This window comes from Hirundo rustica, chromosome 8, assembly GCF_015227805.2.
Source record: "Hirundo rustica isolate bHirRus1 chromosome 8, bHirRus1.pri.v3, whole genome shotgun sequence".
In the NCBI taxonomy this organism is placed as follows: Eukaryota; Metazoa; Chordata; class Aves; order Passeriformes; family Hirundinidae; genus Hirundo; species Hirundo rustica.
The window spans coordinates 16,654,898-16,678,616 of NC_053457.1; the positions used below are offsets into that span (position 1 = coordinate 16,654,898).

At 52.9% G+C, this 23,719-nt stretch overlaps 2 protein-coding genes across 9 annotated transcripts in view; both read left to right on the plus strand.

Annotated features, from left to right (window-relative positions):
• GBF1 (golgi brefeldin A resistant guanine nucleotide exchange factor 1) overlaps window positions 1-10,837 on the plus strand; it is a 102,368-nt gene extending 91,531 nt beyond the window's left edge. For 4 of the 6 annotated variants that reach the window (XM_040070768.1, XM_040070771.1, XM_040070772.1 and 1 more), the window contains 15 exons: window positions 42-165; window positions 731-802; window positions 1,698-1,792; window positions 2,236-2,389; window positions 2,606-2,828; window positions 4,068-4,231; window positions 4,552-4,798; window positions 5,184-5,383; window positions 6,281-6,431; window positions 6,781-6,911; window positions 7,262-7,363; window positions 8,016-8,129; window positions 8,366-8,543; window positions 8,747-8,884; window positions 9,200-10,837. In XM_040070768.1, coding sequence (XP_039926702.1) covers window positions 42-165; window positions 731-802; window positions 1,698-1,792; window positions 2,236-2,389; window positions 2,606-2,828; window positions 4,068-4,231; window positions 4,552-4,798; window positions 5,184-5,383; window positions 6,281-6,431; window positions 6,781-6,911; window positions 7,262-7,363; window positions 8,016-8,129; window positions 8,366-8,543; window positions 8,747-8,884; window positions 9,200-9,486 — 2,380 coding nt within the window. In that variant the 3' untranslated portion in view covers window positions 9,487-10,837. The remainder of the gene's footprint in view (window positions 1-41; window positions 166-730; window positions 803-1,697; window positions 1,793-2,235; window positions 2,390-2,605; window positions 2,829-4,067; window positions 4,232-4,551; window positions 4,799-5,183; window positions 5,384-6,280; window positions 6,432-6,780; window positions 6,912-7,261; window positions 7,364-8,015; window positions 8,130-8,365; window positions 8,544-8,746; window positions 8,885-9,199) is intronic. The other 2 variants (XM_040070769.2, XM_040070774.1) reach the window with 1 other exon arrangement.
• A 2,307-nt stretch (window positions 10,838-13,144) lies between these two features.
• On the plus strand, window positions 13,145-23,618 carry TMEM150A (transmembrane protein 150A). 3 transcript variants are annotated; one of them, XM_040071291.2, is made up of 7 exons: window positions 13,145-13,350; window positions 16,480-16,527; window positions 18,619-18,690; window positions 18,836-18,903; window positions 19,025-19,152; window positions 19,968-20,145; window positions 21,923-23,618. In XM_040071291.2, the coding sequence occupies exons 2-7, from the start codon at window positions 16,487-16,489 to the stop codon at window positions 22,165-22,167; spliced, it is 732 nt and encodes a 243-aa protein (XP_039927225.1). In that variant the 5' UTR covers window positions 13,145-13,350; window positions 16,480-16,486; the 3' UTR covers window positions 22,168-23,618. The 3 variants fall into 3 exon arrangements, with proteins under 3 accessions (XP_039927225.1, XP_039927226.1, XP_039927223.1); XM_040071292.2 differs by having other exon boundaries at window positions 13,145-13,296; XM_040071289.2 differs by lacking the exon at window positions 13,145-13,350 and adding an exon at window positions 14,575-14,699.
• The last annotated feature ends 101 nt before the right edge of the window (window positions 23,619-23,719 follow it).

Below are 23,719 nucleotides of genomic sequence, written 5' to 3' on the forward strand. Positions count from 1 at the left end.
TTCTTGTTTTCTTACTGATGCTGGTGTCTTCTGATTTGCAGTGGTGAATCAACAGTACTGAGTTTTGTTAGTTGGCTCACCCTCAGTGGGACAGAGCAATCTGGTATGAGAGGACCATCTACGGAAACACAGGAGGCAAAGCGAGCAGCTTTGGAATGCATAAAGGTAACATACAGGCTGTAGAAGAACCTGGTTTTTTTTCTTGCTGACAATACTGTGTGGGTAACAAGCAACAGAAGCATAAATATACATGCTGCTTTGGCAGTATTGTAGGTAACAGGAGACTTGAGAACAGAAAGAAACAACAGAGGAGCTTATCTGGATTGACAACTAAATGGTCATTTGTGCTGCTATGCCCAACTAACACATGAAAACAGGAATGATTCCTCAGGCTGGGATCTGCCCTGGGTGTCACAGCCCTATTTTTAAAGACAAATGAATGAATTCTCAAACAATGTATCTTTTCCAAGGCAGTGTAAAGGTACACGGTGGCAACAAATTCTGAACCTGGGGTTTGACCACTGTGTGGCCAGAGGAGTTATTGGGTAAGACCTGTCTAGCATAGATCAGGTCTGTTAAAAATAGTTGATGTTAAAGAGAAAACTAGTTGGAAGGTGTTTTCCTCCAGATAATAACAACTATTTGTGTTTTTCCTGTGAACATGATGTGTTTCTGTTTGTATGCCTTCCACAGCCCCCAGATACACAGTTGTCTTTTCTGTATTTTGCAGCAATGTGATCCCGAGAAGCTGATCACAGAAAGCAAATTTCTCCAGCTTGAATCCCTTCAGGAGCTCATGAAGGTGAGAGAGATAATGGGCAAGGGACTGGACAGTAGTGGAACAAATATGCTATGCATGATAGTGGGTATGTGCTGTGTACTCGCTTAACTCCTTTGTCCTCAGAGGAGATCTTGGAAGTATTTGGGATATGAAACTAGTCTTTAGTTCACCTGTTAAAAGTAACTTCTGTGTTGATAGACACAAATTGCTGTGGCAGTAGAAGAGAACATTAAATTGAGGAATGCTTCTAAAAGGCTTGAGAACTCTTGGCAAATGTTTGAAAGTATTTGTAGTTCTGTGTCAGAACTTAAAGATTTTCATCATTTCAGGTGTGCTGTGTGCCTAATGAGAGCATTCTAAGTAGCTACTCTAGAGGCAAGAGCTGTACAGAAATATCTGACAGTGTCTCCCTAAGTAGTATGGTACCTGGCTGCTGTGGGAGATATAAGAAGGCTGGACTCATTAGCCTTTGGGCTAGAGAAGTGCATCTCCCTGGGGGAGTGTCATCTCACTTCTGGGGAAACATTGTGCTCCTATCCCAGTTATGTCAGGAAGTCTCCCTTCATGTACAAGCTGATGTCTTGAGAAGAGTAACTCCAGTATTTGTAGTCATTCTTAGGTATGCCTGCTTTTTTTGTACTTCACGTATTATTAATAAGAAGCTGCTGGATATCAGAGTCCTTCTTCATCTGAGACACTTTGTCAGAGTTTAACATCTTTTAAGTTCATATTGCATTTTGCATAATAAAAACCCCTTATTTCTCCCATAGATTCAGCTTGACTTCTCTATCCAGTGCCTTTGACTATGTGACATGTCCTCACTAGGCAGTGGAGTACAGTTTTGGCCAGACTCAAAGCATTCTGTTGGTTCCCCATTTTTGGGGGCTTGTGATTCATAAAAATATGGTTCTCCCAGGCTCTAATCTCTGTGACTCCTGATGAGGAGACGTATGATGAAGAAGATGCAGCCTTCTGCTTGGAGATGCTTCTGCGGATTGTTCTAGAGAATAGGTATGACCTTGAAATATATGTACATTCACTGTAATGTCCCTGCTTTACTGCAGCTGCTGCCTGGTCTAGGGAATGAGTTCCTTATGTCTGTGATTTGCCAGCTGAAGCAGCGTGTGGCTGTAGTTTCAGGGCTTAACAATTCCACTCCAGCACGTGCAAACAGAAAGGCTATTAGCTCATGAATTAGTACTCGATATCCTGAAATCTGAAGAATATAAACCAAACTCCAGAGGGAGAATTCTCCCACCCGATTGCTTTGCAAGTAATGAGTAAGAAGTTTGATGGTTTTGTTGTTTCTATGTGTCTGTTCTTGTATATACCAGCTGGAATTTTTAATTGAAGTTAAGAAATAATGGATTGTCTGGAGTTGTGGGAGAGGTTGCTGGATCCTGCTTGTCTCACGTCCTTTCATTCTATCCTTTCCCTGCTCCTTGTTATGCTAGGGACCGTGTGACCTGTGTCTGGCAAACTGTCCGAGACCACCTTTATCATCTCTGTGTCCATGCAATGGAGTTCTGCTTCTTGGTGGAGCGGGCAGTGGTGGGGCTGCTGAGACTGGCCATTCGACTGCTCCGTCGAGATGAGATCAGTGCACAGGTAAGGGATTTCTGAAAGGCAGTTACTGGGATTTTGTGGCTGTATCCAGTGACACAGGAAACCAGGTGCTGTTGGGTGGACCCATATTTAACCTGTCTGTGCTGCAGGTAACAACAAACAGCAGTTGTAACTATCTCTAATAGATGAAGGAGTACATTGCTAGAGAAGGGAGTGTAAGTAATAGGGTCTGCTATTCTTGCCTCCTTCTCTGGTCAGGTTCTCCTCTCATTGCGTATCTTACTTATGATGAAGCCAAATGTGCTGTCCAGAGTTAGCCATGAGGTTGCCTATGGCCTCCATGAACTCCTGAAGACCAATGCTGCCAACATTCACTCCGGGGATGACTGGTACACGCTCTTCACCCTCCTGGAGTGCATCGGCTCTGGGGTGAAGCCGCCCGCAGCCCTGCAGGTTACAGCAAGGGCAGATAACGACACAGGTAAGACACGCCAGCTTTTGCTAGGAAATCTGATGCCTGCCTGCCAGATAAGCAGCTGCTTCCTCAGGCTTTTCAATTAGCAAAGGGGACTGCAAGAAAACAAAGATGATATTAAACTACATTAGCAAGATTAAAGACCAGCACCTGCTGTTCACTCCTCATGGTCTTTTCCTGTCTCTATTCTGCCATCTCTTCCTACTCAGTGAGCAGCAATCCAGGTGCTAGTCCCTGGGGGACAGTGGGAGGAAAACTGATATCAGTTCTAGCAGCTGTAGGAGGTCTTTGCTCTACCCAAGGAGCATTTTCTGCTGGTTGTGGTTTGGTGCCTTGGGTACCATAATCTCTTATCTGGGCACGTAACGTAAACCCAGCTGCAGTTCCTGTCATACTTGCTTCTTTTGTGGGACTGATTCTTCTCTGTCTCCATTTTAAGGTTCTCATAAAATGAGTTGTTCATTAAAATTAATTTCCAGATCCATTTGTAGTCCCTTAACCATTCCCACAAGAACAATGCACGATTTCTCACTTCTCTTGACTGTGTTAGAAAGGTTATTTTTCAGCAGATTGTTCAGTTTTGCTTTAGCCAGCTGTCAGTGTATTTGAGGCCAATGTCTTCAGACTTCTAAAGCAAAGAGCAATAAAAGGTCTTTTCCAGAAGGCTTTGTTTTTTCCTTTGCTTTTCTAGAACTTCTTTGATTCGTCCTAATGCTTTGTGCTAGACAGATGGGAGAAGCATGATTGTTTTAAAATACTTACGGACTTTGCCCTCTGGATTAATGCTGAGCTGTGTCCTCTTATCTCCCTTCTTTTTTTCTTTTACTGCTTCTGTATTTGCTGGTAGAGCAAACTGCTTGTCTTGGCGCCTTGCACATCAAAACATTAGTTCTCTATCTCCTTCTGAAAATGTTTGGTGCACTCTGTTCACAGCAAGTCTTTCTGTCTGCTGATGAGTTTCTAGATGGTGTTGAACAATGGAGAGAACGAGTTTTTACTTTTAAATAACTTATCTAACTTAAATTTGTTCCTCGCAAGGAATTCTCTCTTGGGACATATGAAATTTAAGGTTATCCTAAATGTCACGGCAGGTAGATCTGACAGGTGTAGAACATACTAATAACCACTTGTGGTTGCTGGTTGAAGCTGATCTGACTAATCTGGATTGCTTCTCCCTTATCCACAGCTACTCTTGTAAGTTCTCAATTTGGCTTTGAACTAAACTCCATGCCTTTTGTCTTCAAGGTGCTCAATCAGACAGTGAGGTGTCCTCCTCCTATCATCCAAGTGACATGAGCCTGGACCGTGGCTACACCTCTGACTCGGAGGTGTACACAGACCACGGGAAACCAGGCAAGATGCATCGCTCGGTCACAGATGTGGACGTTGTGAACAGTGGCTGGCTAGTGGTGAGTAGCCAGTGGGCTGCTGGTGCCCAAAGAAGACTACTCCTACCATGCTTGTGGTAGTGAATGAGCAGAGGGTGCGGTGGTGAGAGAAAGAATGAGACAGTAGAAAAGAGAGCTAAGATGAGCTGATAGTGTAAAAGCAGGATGGGGAGAGACACAGATGGAAAGGAGAAAGCTTTGAGGCAAATGAGGAAGAAAGGGAAATGGATCGTACAGAAACATTGCCTGTTGGCTTCTGAAGAAAGGCCCTTCTGGTGTGTGTATGGGATGCTTCTTGTTGTGCTACCCTCTCCTGCTTACCTGCTTTCTGTGGCCTGCAGGTGGGGAAAGATGACATTGACAACTCCAGATCCACTGCTGGGCTCAGCAGGCTGGGTCCATCACCTCTCGTCAACCAGTACAGCCTGACGGTGGGGCTGGATTTGGGCCCACATGACACAAAGTCTCTCATGAAATGTGTCGAGTCCCTGTCCTTCATCGTGCGAGATGCTGCCCATGTAACACCCGAGAACTTTGAGCTCTGTGTCAAAACAATACGGATCTTTGTGGAGGCCAGCTTGAATGGAGGTAAGATGACCCTTCACTTGTCAACCAGGACTCGGTTAGGGGTGGCCAGTCAGCAGGCAGTGTGAAGTATACTGCCATGGAATAAGTCCCCAGCCCAAAGAAAATGGTCTACCATGAGAAAAGTGTCATGTCTCCTGCTAGCAGCAGGGAGCTTATTCTTATCCCCCTCCCTGGGATGGAGGGAGGTCTGGGGCCGATGTGGAGACAGCAGTATCAGCTCTTGCGGAAAGTTGTTCTTGAGGGGCCCTGGGTCCCCTTCAGGCAGGCAGCGGTCAACAGGGCTCTTCATTGGGGATATCAAAAGGTGGCTGCCCCGTGTGTTGAAAAGCAGAACATTTTGTAGTGGACTGTTGTATATGGAATGGTGTTGCCTTTTACATTCTAGGCTACAAGTCCCAGGAGAAGAGGGGGAAGAGCCACAGGTATGACAGTAAATCCAGTCGGTTAAAAAAAAAGCCAAAAGACAGCTCCACACGGCGATCCCGGGTCTTGAGCCAGCACCAGGCGCACACACACAGTGATGAGGATGAGGACGAGAGCATCCCTGCCAGCTACCACACTGTGTCTTTACAGGTTAGTCAGGACGTAAGTATAGCAAGGATTTCCTCCTCTCCTTTCCCATTCTTAGGGTCTGGCTAGGTAATCACTGGGATTCTTTATGGGGCAAGGGAGAGCTGCATCCTGGATAAGAAGGCACTGGGTGGCAGAGGGTGTTTGTGGGGGTAGCATGTGGTTCTGCAGGGAAAGAGAAAGGCTGCGGTTTGTACTGGCAAAAGCAGAATAGCAATGGAGAAGAGAGGTCCTCTGAAAAGCAAGGAGGAGGTCGGAAGCTGTGAGTTACTGTAGCAGGTAAAATGGATTAAGGTCATTTGGAGACATGAGGTTCCTGTAGGATTAGCAAGGAGTCTAATAGGGCATCTGAGCTTGAGGAAAGGGGAAAGCCCTGTTGGCTGAGGCACTGGAATTTCAAGTACAGAGGACTGGGATAAGAGAGTAATTTCTCCCCAGCTGGTACTTCAAAGGTGTGAAGGCACAGGCCTGCTGACTGCCAGGATATTGGGTCCCATTTCAGTAGTAAACTGACTAGAGTGCTGTCATGTGCTCATAACAGGCAAGGGAACTTTGCATGTGCTTCACATGCCTTTTTTTGTTAAGGAAAAAAAAGAGTTGTTCTGGACAGCACAGCTGAATCCCTGGGTTTATCCCTCTGCCTGGGAGAATTAATGCTCTGTGCCAGGAACGAGCCGTTCTTCCTTTAGACAGGACTGGAACGGTGTTCCTCAAAGATGGGATTGGCATGGCTGCTGAACTGACATAAGGAGGGCACAGACAGCAGGGCCTGACACCGTTTCTATAACTGTGTATGTACAGAAAGCAGGCTCAAGTAACTTGAGCCTTTTAGCCTCGTTTGGAGAACAGCAGAGATGAGCTGCTTCAAATTTTAAATTCCTGTGTGTTTCTTACTGTGCCGTGTACTTGCAGCTCCTGGACCTCATGCATACCTTGCACACGCGAGCAGCTGGCATCTACAGCTCCTGGGCGGAGGAGCAGCGACACCTGGAGACAGCGGCCAGGAAAATCACAGCGGATTCCCGAACACTGTGGTCCAACTGCTGGTGTCCTTTGCTACAGGGTAAAGCCATCCCCTGGCGATGAGAGTGAGCAGAGACACTTCCAAAGTAATGGCAGGAAATTTGAGGAGCCAAGATCTAACCGCAGAAAGCGGGCATAGGTTGTTTTTAGGGTCTGTTGTAATTGAAAAAGAACTTGGATCAGATTTGGAAAAACATCTTTAGGATGAGTTAGCTGCCAGCATGTTTCTGGATCTGGTAGAAGACTGCCAGTCTGTGGCCTGGAACAAGCATAATCCTTTCTTTTTTCACAGAGAGTTTTTGATCTTCACTACACTTTTTACTCTAGACTGGGGAGGTAGGGATGTGGCACTCTCCCTGTGGACTTTGCCCTGAATCCCTCTCTTGCAGGTATTGCCTGGCTGTGCTGTGATGCCCGACGCCAGATACGAATGCAAGCACTCACTTACTTGCAGCGTGCCCTCCTGGTACATGACCTGCAGGCCCTGGATGCCCTGGAATGGGAGTCCTGCTTCAACAAGGTGACTGCCTGGCTGGGATGGGCATGTGAGCAGGGCAGCATTGTCATGAAGAACAAAGCTGTGTGCGGGACTTGTTCTATTTCAGCACTGTCTTCTTGAGCAGCGTGTTCACTGCAACAGACAGGATGTTCACTGTTCTGGTCCTGTGAAAAGTTCCTCTCTCCTTAGGCTTCTGACAGGGGTTTTTGGAATACTGAAGTGAATCTACTCATGCACGTCCTGTTCCTTCCATCATGTCCTCTGCCTAGAAGCCACCAGTCCCAAAAGCCAGTGCCTTTCTGTAAGGCTGTTTGTGAAAATCTTATCAGTTATTTTTCAGCTCTAAAATATCCATGTGTCTGATCCAACAGGTGCTGTTCCCTCTCCTAACTAAGCTACTTGAGAACATCAGCCCAGCTGATGTTGGTGGGATGGAAGAAACTAGGATGAGAGCCTCAACACTGCTCTCCAAGGTGAGCACACCTCTGCTGCCTGAAAGCTTTGGGGAACTATGTTTCTCAAGAAAACCAAACTGTTTGCTGTGTTTGCTTCTCAGCATCTCTGACCTGGACAGGTGTCAGGGTGCTAGTTTGACTGTCTTCAGTGCTGGGCTTTTCCACCAGCCTCTGCTGTTGGGACATGCCTTCTTTCCAGAACTGTCTCCATGATTCTAGTCCTTGGAAAAGTTGTCAGGAAGACGTCTGTGACTTTATGATAGAAGTATTTCACTTAACATTAGTTGAAGACAATCAAATGAGGTGAAATGATGCATGGGCCTGCAGGTCATATACCAGGAGGGCCCAGTGCAAGTAAGTGAGTGCTTGCATTCGTCTCTTGGGGTGAAATGATGCATGTCACAAGCTGATAGTCGTGACCTGAGGCAGAGGTCTGGAAGGGCTAGAAGATGTAGTGATGCAGACTGCAGATGTCTTCCACAAGGGAGACAAGATCTTTTCCTTCACATATGCAGCTCAGAAGAGTAGAGGCCTGTGACATCCTCAGGCCAGTCCTGTCCTTGTTCCCAGCCTGCCACAAAGAAGGGGAATCCAGATGTGTGAGACTAGCTTGTCAGTGAGCAGCAACCCCTATACTACTTGTTGACAGTAGTTGTGTTTTTTTCCCCAGGTGTTCCTACAGCATCTCTCCCCACTGCTCTCACTGACCACCTTTGCTGCCCTGTGGCTCACAATCCTGGACTTCATGGACAAATACATGCATGCTGGCTCCAGTGACTTACTGGTAAGGTGCTGGATGCAGTCCTTTGGAAAACCATTCATTGCATCTTAATCTTCTAACTTGAAAGGTGTTTTGATTTGGTGTGGGTTTGGGGTTTTTTTTAACTTTTTATTCCTTTCCAAACCATTTTGTTCAATGGTTTCTCACCCTGGCCACAGTTTCCAAGGCAGCCCATCATCAGCTGTTTGAGCTTTGGTTCATTGCTATCTGTCCATTCTGTGTCCTGTCTCTGACTGTAGCTGGAGGCCATTCCAGAGTCTCTGAAGAATATGCTGCTCGTAATGGATACGGCTGGGATATTCCACAGTGCTGACTCCCGGACAGGATACTCAGATCTCTGGGAGATCACCTGGGAGCGCATTGACTGTTTCTTACCTCGGCTGCGGGACGAGCTCTTCAAACAGACAGTCATCCAAGGTACAAGAGGCTGGGAAACCTTAAGAACACAGGTTTTGGAACAGTGCTTGCACCGTGTCCAGTACCCATAATGCCTTTATGCTGACTGAATGAGTTGTAGGAGGCTGTGGGAACTTGGCACAAGGGCAAATCGAGGGAGTGTGAAAGGAGTGAGCAAACTGGTGTGTGGTCTCACTGCATGTTTTGATGTTTTGTCTTCCCAGATCCTGTCCCGAACATACCAACGGAGCAGCAGCATCAGAAAACAACAGTATCTGCCCTGCCCCCTTCTCCTGTGGGGGATGTGAGACCATCCACCCATGTGGCTCCTTTGGAGAAGCCTTGTGAACTGAGTGTCAGCGGTGAGTCCTGTTTTCTTTTTTCTGGAATCACTTTCCCAGCATGGTGGCATAGATCTTCTTTTCCTTGCTTTAGCATGAACTCTGGTGACCAGGCCTCTAGTGTTGTGAAATGTTGTGCTTCCATATGGGTAAGTTGTTGCTGAGGTTATTGGGGTGGGCAGAATGCCTATGATTGACCCCTGCTCTTCAGGGCCTTGTATGAAGGGGCAAGTCTGGAAAGGCCTGAGTTGATTTTCAGCCCTGCTTAGTTTTGAGCTAATAGGTGACTTTGTCAGGACCTGTGTAAGGATCTATTTTGTCTCTTCCTTCTTCCAGATTCTGAGAGAGCCACTGCACCTGCCTCACCCACCATCAGCACCTCTGCCTCTCCTTCCTTCCCAGCAACAGCTTCAACAAAGTCAAGCCCCGTTACAGACATACCTCCTACGACGGCACAGCCACCGCTCATCCTGCAGCCTCTTGCCTCTCCTCTGCAGGTTGGGGTGCCACCTATGACTCTTCCAATCATTCTCAACCCAGCCCTAATTGAAGCCACCTCTCCTGTTCCCCTCTTAGCTACTCCACGGCCCACTGACCCTATGACAAGCTCTGAAGTCAATTAGTTGGAGGGTGTCGGAGAACTGTGCTGAGGAGCCTCTGTGGGTGGAGGATGCTGGCCAAATGTTCTCTGGTAGTGGGCATGTTTGTTTTAAAAGATGATGCTAACCTGAGCAGAAGGGCTGTTGCCACAGTCCTCTGGAGCACATCCCATCCTGCTCCCTTCTTGTGGCATCACCTAGAAATCTGCCCAAAAATCCCTGTCTCCATGGAGGAGTGCCCAGTTCCACTGACCGGTCTCCTTCCTGTCTTTGCTATCTCAGGGGCCAGGCAATGCCCGTGCCCAGCAGCCTGGGACCAAGCTGCCACCAGTTCACCTGGTAAAGAAGGAAAACTTGTTGATTTAACACCAGACAGGGGCTGCAGTACAGGACTGCCTCTCAAGATTACTCAGTCTAGTCCCTGGGCAATTCCCCAGCCATTCCCTAGCTTTCATGCTGACTTTTCTGGCTGCACTACTTTGTTTGGGATCTGGGCACGCCTGGGTTCAGCAGGTAGAGAATTGTATTAGAAATGTGGGTTGCTTACAGTGCAGCTCCCAGATTGCTACATAGGGCTTCTTGCCTGCTGGCACATGCTTTCCTTCCTGCAACATGGATGACAGCAATCCCCGAGCCAGATACAGATTAAGCAGCAGGCAAGTCTGATAGGGGCTTTCATCCCTGCTCCTGTAAGCATAATCAGGCTTTCTGTTTGGAGAAGGCAAATCCAGAAGGCTCTGCATAACTGAGTAGATGAGAAGGAAATGCTGAGAGCAGAGCACCATGGCCGTGTCTCACACAGCACTTGTGGGGCCACTGTGTGTTGTGTTGTTTGCCACTCGCTACACATTGGTCTCTTGGTGACCAGCCCCTTCGTTAGGAGAACATCCTCTTCAACTACAGATGTGGGGATCTGTGGAGCCTGCTGACAGATGCCCAGCAGGTCTGCAGTGGTTTCTCTTGGAAGTTCTGAAGAGATCACACCCTTCTGCATCTTCTTGTTGGGATCCCATCTCCTTCTACCCCCAGAAGGCTCCTGCAGCTGAGGCCCTGGCAGTGATTCTTGTGCTTCCATCTTGCTGCAAGGAGATCCCGCTCTTCCTGCTGCTCATGTCCAGAGCAAAGCTGGCTGCCTGGCAGGCGCTGCGTCGCTGATCCTCCTCCTCCCTCGACTAGCTGGCTAAATTCTCAATAATTTCAATCTTGGAAATCCCCCTGGTGACTGGGAGGGGCATGGGTGGGACTCCAACTCAGCATATCCTGTATGGAGAGGAACCTGCAGTTGGTGTAGGAATACAACCAGTGTACATACAGAGTAAATGGCTACAAATCCAATGGACTTTTTACAGTGTAATAAATATATCCTGTAAATTAATGTTCCTGTGTTGCACTCCTTTTCTGTTGTGGATCTTTGGCTCAGAACTTTGGAAAAAGGAGAACTTGCTTGTCAAGGTGTTGTGACCTGGCTCCATATACCAAGATCCTTTAACAGAGTTCTCTGTCTGGAGGGAACCGAGGGGGACTTGTTAGCTCAGGGAGGGGGCTGCAATGGAGGTTAGCCATCAAGGGACTAATCAGGAATGGTTCCCATTATGGACAAAGCAGGGCTGTAATAGTGAGATTGGCTCTTTCAGAAGGCAGTAATTTCACATGGGCTGTAAAATTTCTGGTGTTACATTGGTGTATGCTCATGCACTACCAGAATTGAGGGCAGAGATGAGGGCTGAGGAGCAGGTGCTCTGCTCATCTGCTCATGGTGGCAGAACACAGACCTCAGTGGCAACTCAGCTGACATTGGTGATTCTCTGATGAAGAAGAAATCCTTGTTTCCATGGACAGGACTTAGAGTTGGAGAGGGCATGAGAGATGCTGGGCTCTTCCAGGGCTAGTGCTTGCCATGAATTTGAACAACTGCACTTCCCTCCTGGTATCTTCTACTTTGTGTCACGGCAAGATCCACACAGTGCCACAGTGTCTTCAGAGCTGGGTGAGGCACCAGTTGCCTTCCCTATTCCAAGAGACTCCTACAGACTTGGTAAGAGGGTTAAAAACTTGGGAGTTTGTTTGAATTGCATGAGAAAAGGCCTAAATATTGCATAATGGAAAAGTAATGTGCATACTAGGAAAGTCCTGTTAATAAATCTTGGTTCCCTAGCCCCATTTGTACCATTCCTGGAATATTTTCGCTGTTGCAGCTGTCTCTTCCTCACCCACCACTGCCTGTAGATTGTCTTTCCAGCCCTTAGATGTTTTCATTACTGTATTTGAGTCCTTCTGCTGCTCATGGTGCTTCTGTATCCAGCCCCCCTCTATGCTTGTCTTTCTGAACCTTCGATTCTATTTACAGCTCTGTTTTTCTGCTTGTTGAAAGCTTTAGATCGTTAACTCTTTATGAACCATTGCTCAATTGTCAAGTGCCTCAGTGTTGGGACTGCTGCCCTCTGATCCCCAGCTGGTCCTCTGAGTTTCTGGGGTGGTGTCAGCTAATAGCAAAGCTCCATTTTGCCAGCTGCCTTCTGATAGCCGTCATGGGCATATGTTATGTTTTAACCTGTGTTTGCAAACCCAGCTTCTACTGGGAGCATTACATCTTAACTCAGACAATTACAGTGCAAAGCAAAAGCCACCCGAGAGAACTGCAGGAAATGGGACTAGAATGGAAGGAATGTTGACTGGAAAGACAGAATTGCACTTTAAACAGTTTTCACTAGACTGTAAATAGGAATGGACTGGAAAACCAGAAAAAGACTTTTTTGAATTTTTGGATTTTGCAAGAGTGAGGTTTAATGTTACAGAGGGGAAAAAAAAAAATCAGGGAAAGTATTGAACTAAAAGGAGATCAGAATCAAGTGACAAGGTAGCATGTGCTACCTGATACGTTTATCACTGAGTCTCTTGAACTCTATTTGTAAGTTAAATTACATAAAAGCTAGTCCTACTACTAATGGCTGCTGGTGAGGAGTGGTGTTTACAACAGTACCCCTTAGATTTGTCCTAGCATATACTTTTTCTGGTCTTGGACTTTTCTCATTTTTACTCAGGGTCTGACTAAGTATTTTCCAGAGGAGGCTGAACAGACATCACTCTTCTGTTCCCATTTACATCAAGGATTTCTACTGCTAAAACAGAATAGAAGTATGTACTGAGATTTAGCATGTGCCTGTAGAACACTTTACTGTGGAGCTGGTGTTTTCCTCATTGGTATGAAGCTTACTAGTGTGAGAAGTCCTATGGAATGATAAGCCCTGGCTGTAAAACGTAGATTTGGCGCTGGAACTTGTGAAACAGAAGCACTGCTGCTTTTAGTTTCAATTTAAAAATTGGATCTGAACATACTCAAAAGGTCTGCTAAAAAGATTTCCAGGAAGTATCAACAGTGAGCTGGCTTTTTAGAAGTTACCCTCAGTCCTATAAATGCCAGCTGTTTAACTCCTCTGCAAAAATTTATACCCGTTACAGAGGCTGATGTGTTCTGAAGCTCCTGTGCCCGGCATTTTGGGCCCAGCTGAGCAGAAGGCAGCCCGGCAGAGCTTGTGCCTCTGGCCTGTGGCCCTGGAGTGATCCGAGCGCTGCCAAGGCTGCCGGAGGCGGCAGTCCCGGCGCAGCGGGCTGTTTGCTCCCACTGTCCGTGTGCTGTGGAGGCTGCCGGGAGAGGGAGGGCCAGGCCTGCTGCCTGCTGGCGGACCGGAATGCACGGGGCAGCTTTGGGAGCACGGCCGGCTCGGGAGCGAAGTTCTGGAGTGCAGCTCTTGCCCCGAGCTGATGGGCTGAACGGCAAGGGGAGACCCTGGGCGTGTGAGGAGGCTGCTGGAGCGCGAGTCAATGCAGAGGATGGTGAGATCCCCCAAGACTACACGTCCCAGCGTGCAGTACTGCTCCTGCGGTTGTGTAAGCAGCACCCTGGCCCGGGGGCGGTGGTGGGCGGCCAGGGCCAGAGCTGTGCCCGGCAGCTCCTCTCTGCAGAAGGCAGAGGGAACGTGCGGGCTGTATGAGCCAGAGGCTCCGTGTTCGAGGGGTGTGCACACCGCTTGGGGACACAGGATGTGTTGGGACTTGAAAACACATCCCCACAAGGGGCCAGGGGGTAAGAGGGCAAGTTATAGCAGAGTTCCCAACAGGGAAATGGGATGGCCGTGGCCTTACCACAGCCCTGCTTCTCTGCCAGGGGAAATTGTGCTTCCTTTCCTCACGTTTTCTGTGTAAGAAAAATGGAAATTTCTCTGGGCAGCAGGGTTGGTGGTTGGCTGCTAACCTTAATCCCTAGTTGTAGAAAGCGTCAGGGAAGAGAGAGCAAGGTAACTGGGTCAGGAGTGTGTGCAGGCAGCGGCTGGCAGCGTGGCTGCAGCAATTTAGTGAGAGCACAAGGTCGGTCACTCCTGGGGTGCAAACGGAGCCTTGTCCTCAGGAGGGAACGCTGAGCCAGCCCCATGTGGGAAGAGTGAACTGAACAAGGTCGTCTCTGCCTGGCCTCTCCCTGTCGCAGTGCCTCCCGCCTCGGCTACTGACGGTGCCCTTTGGGCCACGCTTACAGGAGCCCACGCTTTTGCAGATGTGGGCCCAGAGCTGGTGTTCGGGCACAGACGGCATCGCCTGGAGCTGAAGGACTGAGGCCCCCAGCCCCGCGGCCGGCTATCGATGCCCGAGTCAGCCTCGGCGAAAGCTGTTCGCGTCCCCAGCTCCCGGGAGGAGTGTTCGCCGCTGAGCTGTGCCTGCTCTCCCCTGCGCTCTGCGAGAGCCCGTCCCTCGCTGCGGCTCAGCCGAGCGCGCTGTGGGGCCGCCCGCCCCGCGGAGCCCGGCGTTCCCGGCTCCAGCCGTCCTGCTCCGCGGCTGCCCTCCCCAGCGCGGTCCCGCTCCCCCGGGCCGGCAGCGCGGGCGCCACGTGGCGCCGGGGGCCGCGCCGGGCCCGTCCCGCTCGCCGCTGCCAGCCGGACGGGGCGGGCCCGGCCCTGCCGCCGAGCGGGACCCGCGCTGCCCCGGGGCGGGGCCGGCCTGGGCTGTCCCGGCGGCGCTCCGCACGGCCGGACCCGCTCCGCTCGCCAGCCCGGCCCCGGCCCCGGCCCCGCCGCCCATGGGGAGCGCGGCCCGGCGGCGGCCCGGCAGCAGGAGGCAGCGGGGAGGTTTCCCCGGCGGCCCCGCTCGCCCGTAGCCCGGCGGGGCATGCCCGGCCCCAGGATGCCGGCCTGGGGGATCCTGCCCGTCACGCTGCCTGCCTTCACCATCACCGGCATGTGGATCGTGTGAGTGCCGCGGGGTCGCCGCCAGCCCCCTACCTACCCACGGGCGTTGGGGCCGGGGCCCGGGCCGGATGCTGCGGGATAACTGAGGGCCGGGGGCTGGAGGATGCTCTAGAGTGGGATGCTGCGAGATGGGATGCAGCGGGCAGGAGTTTGCGGGACGCCGCTGTTCCCGGTCATGTTGGGGCACTTGTGGACGCTCAGGGGCTCTCACACCCCTGAACCCCCAAGCCGCCCTGCGTGTTCCCCGCGTCCCGTGCAGCGGCGCTGGCATGTGCCTCGTTGTCCTTCCATCCCCGACACCCTGCGGAATCGCGTGCCCCTGTCCCGGCCTGAGTGTGGCTGACGTTCAGGGGGCACGGGCACGGCACCGGGAGCCACGCCACCAGCCCAGGTACTGCAGCGCCAGGGCACCCATCCCATGGGATGGATGGATGGATGGAAGGGGCTTGTGCTAGGAGTAGAGGCTGTGCCACTTGGGTGAACAGTACTAGTCACCCCAGCAGTCCCTTTCTCAGGCCTGAAAACTGGTGAGCAGTGGATGAAGGACTTTTCTCAAAGGCACCAAGAGGTTCAATATAGAGGTGGTGGGACTTCCTGGGGTGTGGGATGGAGCAAAGGCACCCCGTATGCATGCAGGTTCCTCCAAGAGCTTCCTTCAGAGGTGTCGCCTGTCTTACTTCACAACAAAACCCAATGTTGAACCTGGTGCTAGAAACTTATGCTCCAAGTTTTTTCCTTAGACACCTTGCAAAGCACAGGCTGTCACCCATGAGTGACCCTGGGGGCAGATGCCCCTGTAGACCAAAACAGCACGGGTGGGAGTTGCTGCTTATGGTCCTCAGCCTGAGCTACCCTGGGAGTGGCCCTTTTGGAGACCTGTGCTGGGGGATGGCTCGATGAGGGGTCTGCTCCTTGGTGGCTGGGGGTGCTGTTCCTTGGTTTCCCCTGCCTGTCCTGCTCTTTTCCTCTGTTCTGGGATCCTCCTTTTTGCAGCCCAGCTGTTACACAGCCAGCTCGGGAAGGAGAGGAGTTTTCATACTGGTGTTGGGGCCTATTTTTAACCGGAGCTGTTCACAGCCGCCAGTGATTTGAACAGCAGGGTGCTGCCCACTGCTGTGGCTGCCGGGAAGGAGGGCTCCTCGATGGCTGGGGTGGGGGCCATGAGGCTGAGACCCCTTGGAGTGGAGCAGGATGCATGTCATGAACCCCTTGTTACACAAGGCTGACTCCTCAGTGAAATGTTTGATGGAGCTGATCTGCCCATAATGCCCTCCCAACGCTCTGGGTACTTTTCCAGACTTTTTTAGCTGCATTGCTGGCCAGCCAGGGGCTGGGGGAAGCACGGCAGAGCCAGTGCCGTTGGGTGGCCCCTGGCACAGCTGGGGGCTGTGGAGAGCCCTGATGCCAGGGAGGCTCTGTGACAGAGCAGTGCCCCAGAGCCCGTGGAGCACAGCAGCACGATGGAGAAGAGGCCACACAGAAGCAGCTGCGCTGAGCTGGAGCAGGAGGTGGCTCTCAGCAGGGATGGGGGTACAAGGCAGGGGAACCTGGTCCCAGCAGTGGGAGTTCTGCGGAGCATGTGCTCATGCACTTGTTTTTCTTTTTCCTGCATTGTAAAGCCGGGAGGTGTCACAGGATGAGTGCTGGCCCCTGGCAGGCAGTAAAGGCTTGTATCCTCTGCTCTGGCAGCTGGTCCCTGGGGCTGCCCTGGGTGCTGGCAGGGAATGGGGATGCAGGGAGGCGGGTGGTTGTGGTAACCCTGTTGTTGTCTCGCCTCCAGATATGCCATGGCACTGTCCAACAACCACATCTGCCCTGTCCACAACTGGTAAGGCCTGGGGGGAAACAGGGGCTTTTCAGCACATCCTGGCTTGTTTAAACACCTCATAATGCCAAGTCTTTCCATACCTGTCCCGCTTGAAGTATGCCAAGCTGTGCCAGGCCACTGGGTAGCTGAGGCACTCCCTGCACTATGACTGTGCTCAAGGGGGGTTGGGGATGATGGGAGAGGTGGGAGCATTAAAGGGGCGCAGAGCCCCCTTCTCCCCTGGCAGGCATGGTGGTGATGGGGTGCAAATGCTACAGGGAACGTGCCTCCTGCCCAGCTGAGTGTCATTGGGGAGCAGAACAGCTTGGGGACGAGCTGCTGCCAGGGCTGGGCTGCCCTCCCTCCCCTGCCCAGGCTGGCCTGTGGTAACAGCTGCTCTGGTGAACAGTGCAGCCTCGCTGCAAACCAGGCAGGCAGAAGGAGGCCATTGAAAAAACACAGCATGGAGAAAGTATGAAAATAAGTGGTCAGGAATTACAGAGGGCTGTGTGTCGCCATGGAAAAGGTTGTGACTTGCTTGCTTGAGGCTAAATCTGGCAGTGCCAGGGGGATGGGATGGTCCTGCAGCACCCGGACACCCCTTGGGCAGAGCTGCCTGCAACACCCCCAGATGGGGGATGAGGCGTGGAAGAGACAAGGGCTGGGAAAAGAAACACTGTTTGGTCTCTTGGCAACTCCTTCTGCAGGGTTTTTGGCTTGTAGCGTTGCCTTAAAAATCTGCCCAGAAAGATCCATGTTAGTTTAATTCTTGCTGGAGTGTTTGAAGAAGTAGAAAAAAAAAACAAAAACAAAAAACCTGCTGCCATTTCCTGCCTGATGGCTGATTCTGCCCTGGGAAGAATATGTGTGTCGGGTTGTCTCTGCCGCACAGCCGACCCTTAATGACGAATAATACTTCCCGGCCTTAGGCTGCTTGCTTTAAACAAAATAATAATAAAAAAACCCTCCCAAACCAAACACGACCCCAAGAACAGCCTTTGAGGAGGCCGTGGGGCTCCACCACTCGCCTGGGTTTAGTGGATGGAAAACAAAGCTACCAGTAAACTGAGGAGACTGAAAAAACATTAGAGCCCAGCCCTTTCCAAAGCAGCTTTTTTAACCATGTGCATGCTGCATAGCCAGAGGTGGTGGATGGACAGCCTGGGTGAGAGACAGGGCAGCACTATCCCTCTGCAGCTCACCCCACAGCGTTGTCCCCCCTCAGTCCCCCCTCAATGTGGGACTTAGGATGTCTGAAGAGGCCCTTTGGGGCAGAGAACTTTGCACTCACTCCCCATAGTGTGAGCAGGGAGTCCCACTAGGCCATGCCAGGCAGAGGTGCTGTATGCCTGGGTGATGCTGCAGCAAAGAGACACCCAAAAACCCACTTCCAGTGTGTGCCAGCTCCTGGGAGAGCTGTGAAGGTGATGAGCCCCCATGGTGGGGGTTTGGTTAGGGTTGCAGACAGCAGCTGTGGTCCAGGAAGGGCTGATAGGGGCTCGGGGTGCCTGGACTCACGGGGTCTGTGGTGCAGGAGGTGCTCCCAGGGCACTGCGGTGGGTGCGGGCAGCAGAGCCCTGCCCAGCCCGACAGTGCTGGGACTACCCCGGGTGCACTGCTGGTGTGACTGGCTCCAGGGCAGCCTGGGGGCTGGATCTGGTCATGTTGTCCCTCAGGCAGTGCCTCCCAGCTCCCTCCCTCCCAGGTTCGGGGGCAGTGCCCCGGGGGTGCCAGTGGCTGCATGCCTGCGGTGTTTCCATCCCAGGAACATGTCAGGGGGCTGGCAGGTGGGGGCTCCTGTTCCTGTCTGCCAGAACCCCCTGGGCCCACACCCCGGCCCGGGCAGCCTCTGCCCTGCCATGGCCTCTTCCTCACAGGCTGAGGCTCTGGATGAGCAGCAGAGCCAGCAGGCAGGGAACAGGCTGTGGAAACACAGGCGTGATGCCGCCTGTTGGGCGGTGGGTCACTCCCTGGACGGTGTGGGCGCATCCCTGGGTTTGTGCTGCGCTCACTCGGAGCAGCTCGGCTGCCCTTGCAGGGCCTGTGGGCAGGAGACAGGAGGGTCCTGGACAGCATCTCAGCTCTCCTAACGTGTTCCTTTGCTGCCGGCAGGAGTTACAACCAGTCATGTGACATGGATGGCCCCAGCTCCTGCTGCACTCTGGATCACATCCCCCTCGTCAGGTGAGTGGCCTCAGGGTGGGAGCACGGGTAGAGCTGCTCTGAGACCCCTCCAGGGCAACCCAGGAGGGTGTCCTGAGGAGGGAGCCAAGCACACACCCCAGTGCCCCCCATCTGAGGGCTCCATGGGTCTTGTTTGTCCCCACAGCAAGTGTGGCACCCTGCCTCCCGAGAGCTGCTTCTTCAGCCTCATCTGCAGCCTGGGCTCCTTCATGGGTAAGTGCCTGCTGCTGGGGAAGCAGGGCTGGGAGAGGCTGCCCTGCACCCACCCTGGCATGGGGCAGCAGTGGGATGAGGCGGGCCAAAGACACTGACGGGCTGTGTTTCCCTCCCGCAGTCATGCTGGTGGGACTGCTGCGCTACGCCCACCTCCTGGAGCGCCTGGGGCCATCCCTCCTCAACACCCTGGGGCTGGCTGCTGGCTGGGTCTGCGCTGCTGGCCTCACCATGGTTGGCAACTTTCAGGTAAGGCATTTCTTCAGGAGTCCCTGGGGTAAGGGGGGAGGAAAGGGCCTTGGCTGAAGCGGGGCGATGGCTGTGCTCAGCAGGGTAGGGTTTGGGGTGGTTGTTTTGGTCCAGCGTCCATCCATACGTTCCTTCCCTTCCCCTGAGTGCCGTGCTTCCCAGGGTGCTTGGAGTCCTTTTTGTGTATTCATAGTTCAAGTCCAGATTAAGCTGCTGGATTTGGTTTAACCCTTACCTGAGCCGAGCCCCCTCTGCTCCAGCTGTCCTCTCCATGGGCACGTGCAGGGGCAGGGACATGCCCTTCAGGCTGCTCCCGATCCTGCCCAGGGGGTGATGCCAGGAAGCTGTCGGGGCAGAGCCTGTGCTCACAGAGCCCGGAGCAGGCCCAGGCTTGGCAGCACAGGGCGCTGCTCAGCCCCTGCCTGCGCTGCCGGGCACCGGCCTCCCGGCAGGAGGCTGCTGCCCACGCCAGCCCCACGAGAAGCTTTGCAGGCCCCGATCCCCCTTGTGCCCCAGCCGTGGTGACTCTCAGGAGGGGTGCAGGCGGTCCCTGATATGGCTCAGGGCAGAGGACAGCCCCTGGGCACAGCAGGGCTGCTGGCCATGGATAAAGAGACAGAGCTCTTTGAGATCCCAGCAGTAGATGTTGGATCCAAGTCTGCTCTTCAGGCAGGAGTCAGGCACAGGGTGAGCTGCCTGGACCTGCTCCCAGCACTGTCTGCACCCCTTCCTGGGCAGGAGTCCAACTCCTGGGCAGAGTCGTGCTGTGACAGGCGCGTCCCAGGGTGTTGGCACTGATGGTCTCTTCCCCACAGGTGGATCACGCCAAGGTGCTACACTACATCGGGGCGGGGGTGGCCTTTCCCACCAGCATGCTGTTCCTGCTCCTGCAGTCCATCCTCACCTACCGCATGGCCAAAACCCGAGGGCAGTACTGGACCGGCCACCTACGTAGCATCCTCACCACTGTGGCCTTCTTCACCCTTGTCTTCAGTATCCTGCGGGGTGTGGGAAGAAGATTGGGAACAGGCTTGGTGAAAGGTGGTCCTCACGGTGGGGTTTGTGCCCCATGTTCTCTATCCTTTGGTCTGGCAGTGGGACGTGGTGCCAGGAGAGGAGCTGGGCAGGGCATGGAGGGTGGGCAGCTCCCTGCAGGTGTCGGCTGGAGGAGCAGCAGTACTAGGGCTGAGCAGGGGCTGAGGAGGGGAAGGGATGCTGGTGGGTGTCTCTTGGAGTGCTGGGATGCCCCAAACCAGCCCTGCCCTGGCTGCTGCAGCCCAGCCACCGCTGCAGACTCCAGTCATGCACCACCCAGGTCTGGGTAATTGTTGGGTTTTTTAATGGGACAAAGGTATTTTGAGCCCTTGGCAATGTAAAGTGCATCTGAATTACCTCTCTGACCGAAGCTGAATACAAAAGCTCTGTGTGCAGGTGCCAGGTGGGTGCATGGCAGCACTTCTGCCAGACAGACCTTCCAGGCACTCACCAGCCAGCCTGCCCATGGGACAAGAAAGGGCTTGGTGAACAGGTACTGGGGTCTGCAAACACCTTACCAGGGCGGGAGGGCATGGCATCTGGTGGGCTGGAGCTCAAAAAATGGTCCCAAGTGTGTGGCTGGGGAGTGAGGAGCTTATTTGGGACTGAGGTAAGGGATAAATTGGGAAACAAGGTCGTGGTTATTGGGCAGGAAGGAGAAAAAGCATGCAGTGTCCATGGGTCCCAAAGAGGCTGGCTGGGGTCTGGCTGAGGTGAGCAGCACAAGAGGAGCCTGAGGGTGCTGGTGGGCCTGGCACGTATCAGCAGAGTCCTGCTCTGTCACCACAGCAGGCAGGCAGGCTGGGAAGCAGGCAGGGAGCTGGGAAAGGCAGGACTGCTGCAGGGCCATGCCATATGGGAGGGACAGGAGGGGAGACAGGACTGGTGCCCATCTGCGGTGGCCATCGTGCTCTGTAAGCTCTGAGGATTGGCACGGGGCAAGCAGCGAGCTGTGGTGAGGACAGTGTGGGGAAAGGGCTGGCATCTTTCCTGATGGGATGGGGTCATGAGCAGAGAGCTCTGCACTGTGCAGGCCAGGTCCCTGCTTTATCAGCTCTCCCAGACCTTGTCTCACTTGCAGAAGGCGTGGTACTGCTGGAGGCTTCACCTGGAGGGATATACATGCCTCCTCCCCTCATCCACAGTAGCTCTTGCAATAGGTTTCCCTGGAGATTTTTGGTGGGGACAAGAGAAGGATAAAGAAATTCCAGTAGTGGTAGGATCTGGAGAAGTGGGAGCAGGCCCTCTCTCTGGGGTGGGACAGCCTGCAGCGCAGGACAGGAGGTGCTGCAGGACTGGAATGCAACGGTCCTAATCCTGTTTCAAAGGTTGAGTTTTATCATCTTTGACTGCATCCTATCAAAGGGGAGGATGGGACCACCAGCCTGGATTGAGGAAGAGGCAGGGAGTGTGGGGAAGTTGAGGCATCTGGACACCTGGCTTGCACTGAGACCTGCAGCCTGAGCTCCTCCTGCCTGGCCTCTTCAGATAATCCTGGCCTGGCATCAGTGCCATGACTTACCAAGGCTGGTTTGGGCACGTGTGCCACCGCCTCACCTGTGCCCTCCTGGTGCTGGGAGAAGCGTGTGGGGGTTTCTCAGTGTTAGGAGTGGTGGTGTGTTTCCTGCAGAGGATGGGCACTCATGTCCACCCCAGCATGTGGTAACAGTGGGACATGGTCCTCTATGGGGTGGTTGGGGTTCAGCTGTACTTTCCTTGACTGGGATACCCTCAGGTGGCGTGTTCTTCATCCAGGAGAGCTTCGTGCTACAGCACGTGGCTGCCTTGTGTGAGTGGATGTTCATCATTGATGTCCTGGTTTTCTACGGCACTTTCACCTTTGAGTTTGGGGCCATCTCCACAGACACCTTCCTGGTCCTGCTGAAAGCCAGCCGGGCCCCCAAAAGTTACAAAGGCGAGAGCAGCCTGTCCAGTACGGCCCACATCCACAGCCATGTGGAGGGTCTGGCCATGGCCTGACCCCCACAGGAGGCAGCCCACAGTGGAGACCCCAAACTGGGCTCTGACAATGACTCCCCACCTTGAATATCTCTGAGAACCCCGCTGTCATCTGTGTGTGTGTTTGTGTGTGTGTGTGTGTGTGTGTTTGTGTGTGTGCATGTGGGCCTGCGGTGCCCTCTACTCTCAACAGGAGCGATGTCCAGTGTTCCTCTGGCAGCTGCTGCCCCTGCAGGAGCTGTCCCCTCCCTGCCCACAGGGTCTGGGGTCACCGCTGGATTGTGGAGGTGCCAGTCTGGTGCTATCAGCAGCGCCAGGATCTGCCAGTGAGCCTCTGGGGTACCCTGGCCTGGGTTGGGCTGCTGAAGGCAATCATACAGAGGCTTCCTCCTGTAAGGGAGGTGGGGGAACAGGGGGCTCACCCTCCCTTCACCACAGAAGCCTGGTGTGCTGGAAGGGGATGAGATCTCTGTTCTTCCCTCCTCCACAGGGGTAAGGTTCAGCTGAGCAAGCCTTCCAGCTGGCTACTGTGACTGTCAGGGGAGCCAAAAACACGGAGTGCCTTCTCCCTTCCTTGGGAAGTGACTGCACTGCCAGTCTCTCTGCAGCCCCAGTGAGGATGGCAGCAGGGGTCTCTCCCTGCCTGCCTTCCCAGGTGGGGGTGGTGTCTCCCTCTGCTGCAGGATGACACCAGCAGCCCCAGCTGGAGTGTGCTGACCCACCCCCAGGGCTCTCACTGCTCAGGGCCTTCTATGCCATCAGTCAGTGACTTTCCCCACCTTTTTTCAGCTTTGAGAATTGCTGAGGCAGGTTTCACCTCCCTGGTCACAGCATTCCCCTGCTTCCAGCTAGTTTGGGAAATGAGTCTCCAAATTTACCATCATACAGGCAATGTCCTGCAGGCTCCGTGCCTGCAGAGCAGTGGACTTCTGCTCTGTGCCGCTGCCAGCCGAAGCTGTCCCAGAGAGTGCAGCCATGGACAGGGGAAGCACTTCTGTAGGAACAGAGGAAGCTTGTGCCCCATTCTTCTGGGACTCCCAAATCCGTCCCCTGGTGCCTTGGCCAGTGCCTGCCTGGCGAGAGCCCGTCCCGCTCAGCTGCAGCGTCCTTGGGCTGAGGGCCAGCCCGTGGTGTCCTGGGCAGGGCTTTGGGGTGTCCAGGGCTGAGTGCTGTGTGTGTATGCATGTGTGTGTGTGTGTAGATCTACAAATATGTGTGTGTGTGTGTATATATATATATATATATATGTACACATACATACATACATATATATATATAAAATCCCCTTGTCCCTGGAGAGGGGCATTTACTGCTGCTGCTGCTGCTGCTGTGCGCATTGATCAAGTTGGGCTTTCCTATTTGCCCACCTTTTCCAAACCGGCCTGTAAATCCACCAGTATATGTAGTTCAAAGAGGAGCCTTTCTGACTTTTGTATCTAATATATTTTTTAAAAAGTATATATAAAGACAACAGTGAATTTACAATAATAAAAGTGAAAATCAGCCGTGGGTGAGGCAGATGGTCCTTCCCCGCTGGAGTAGCACTGGCTTTGGGAACGGGGTGAAGGCTCCT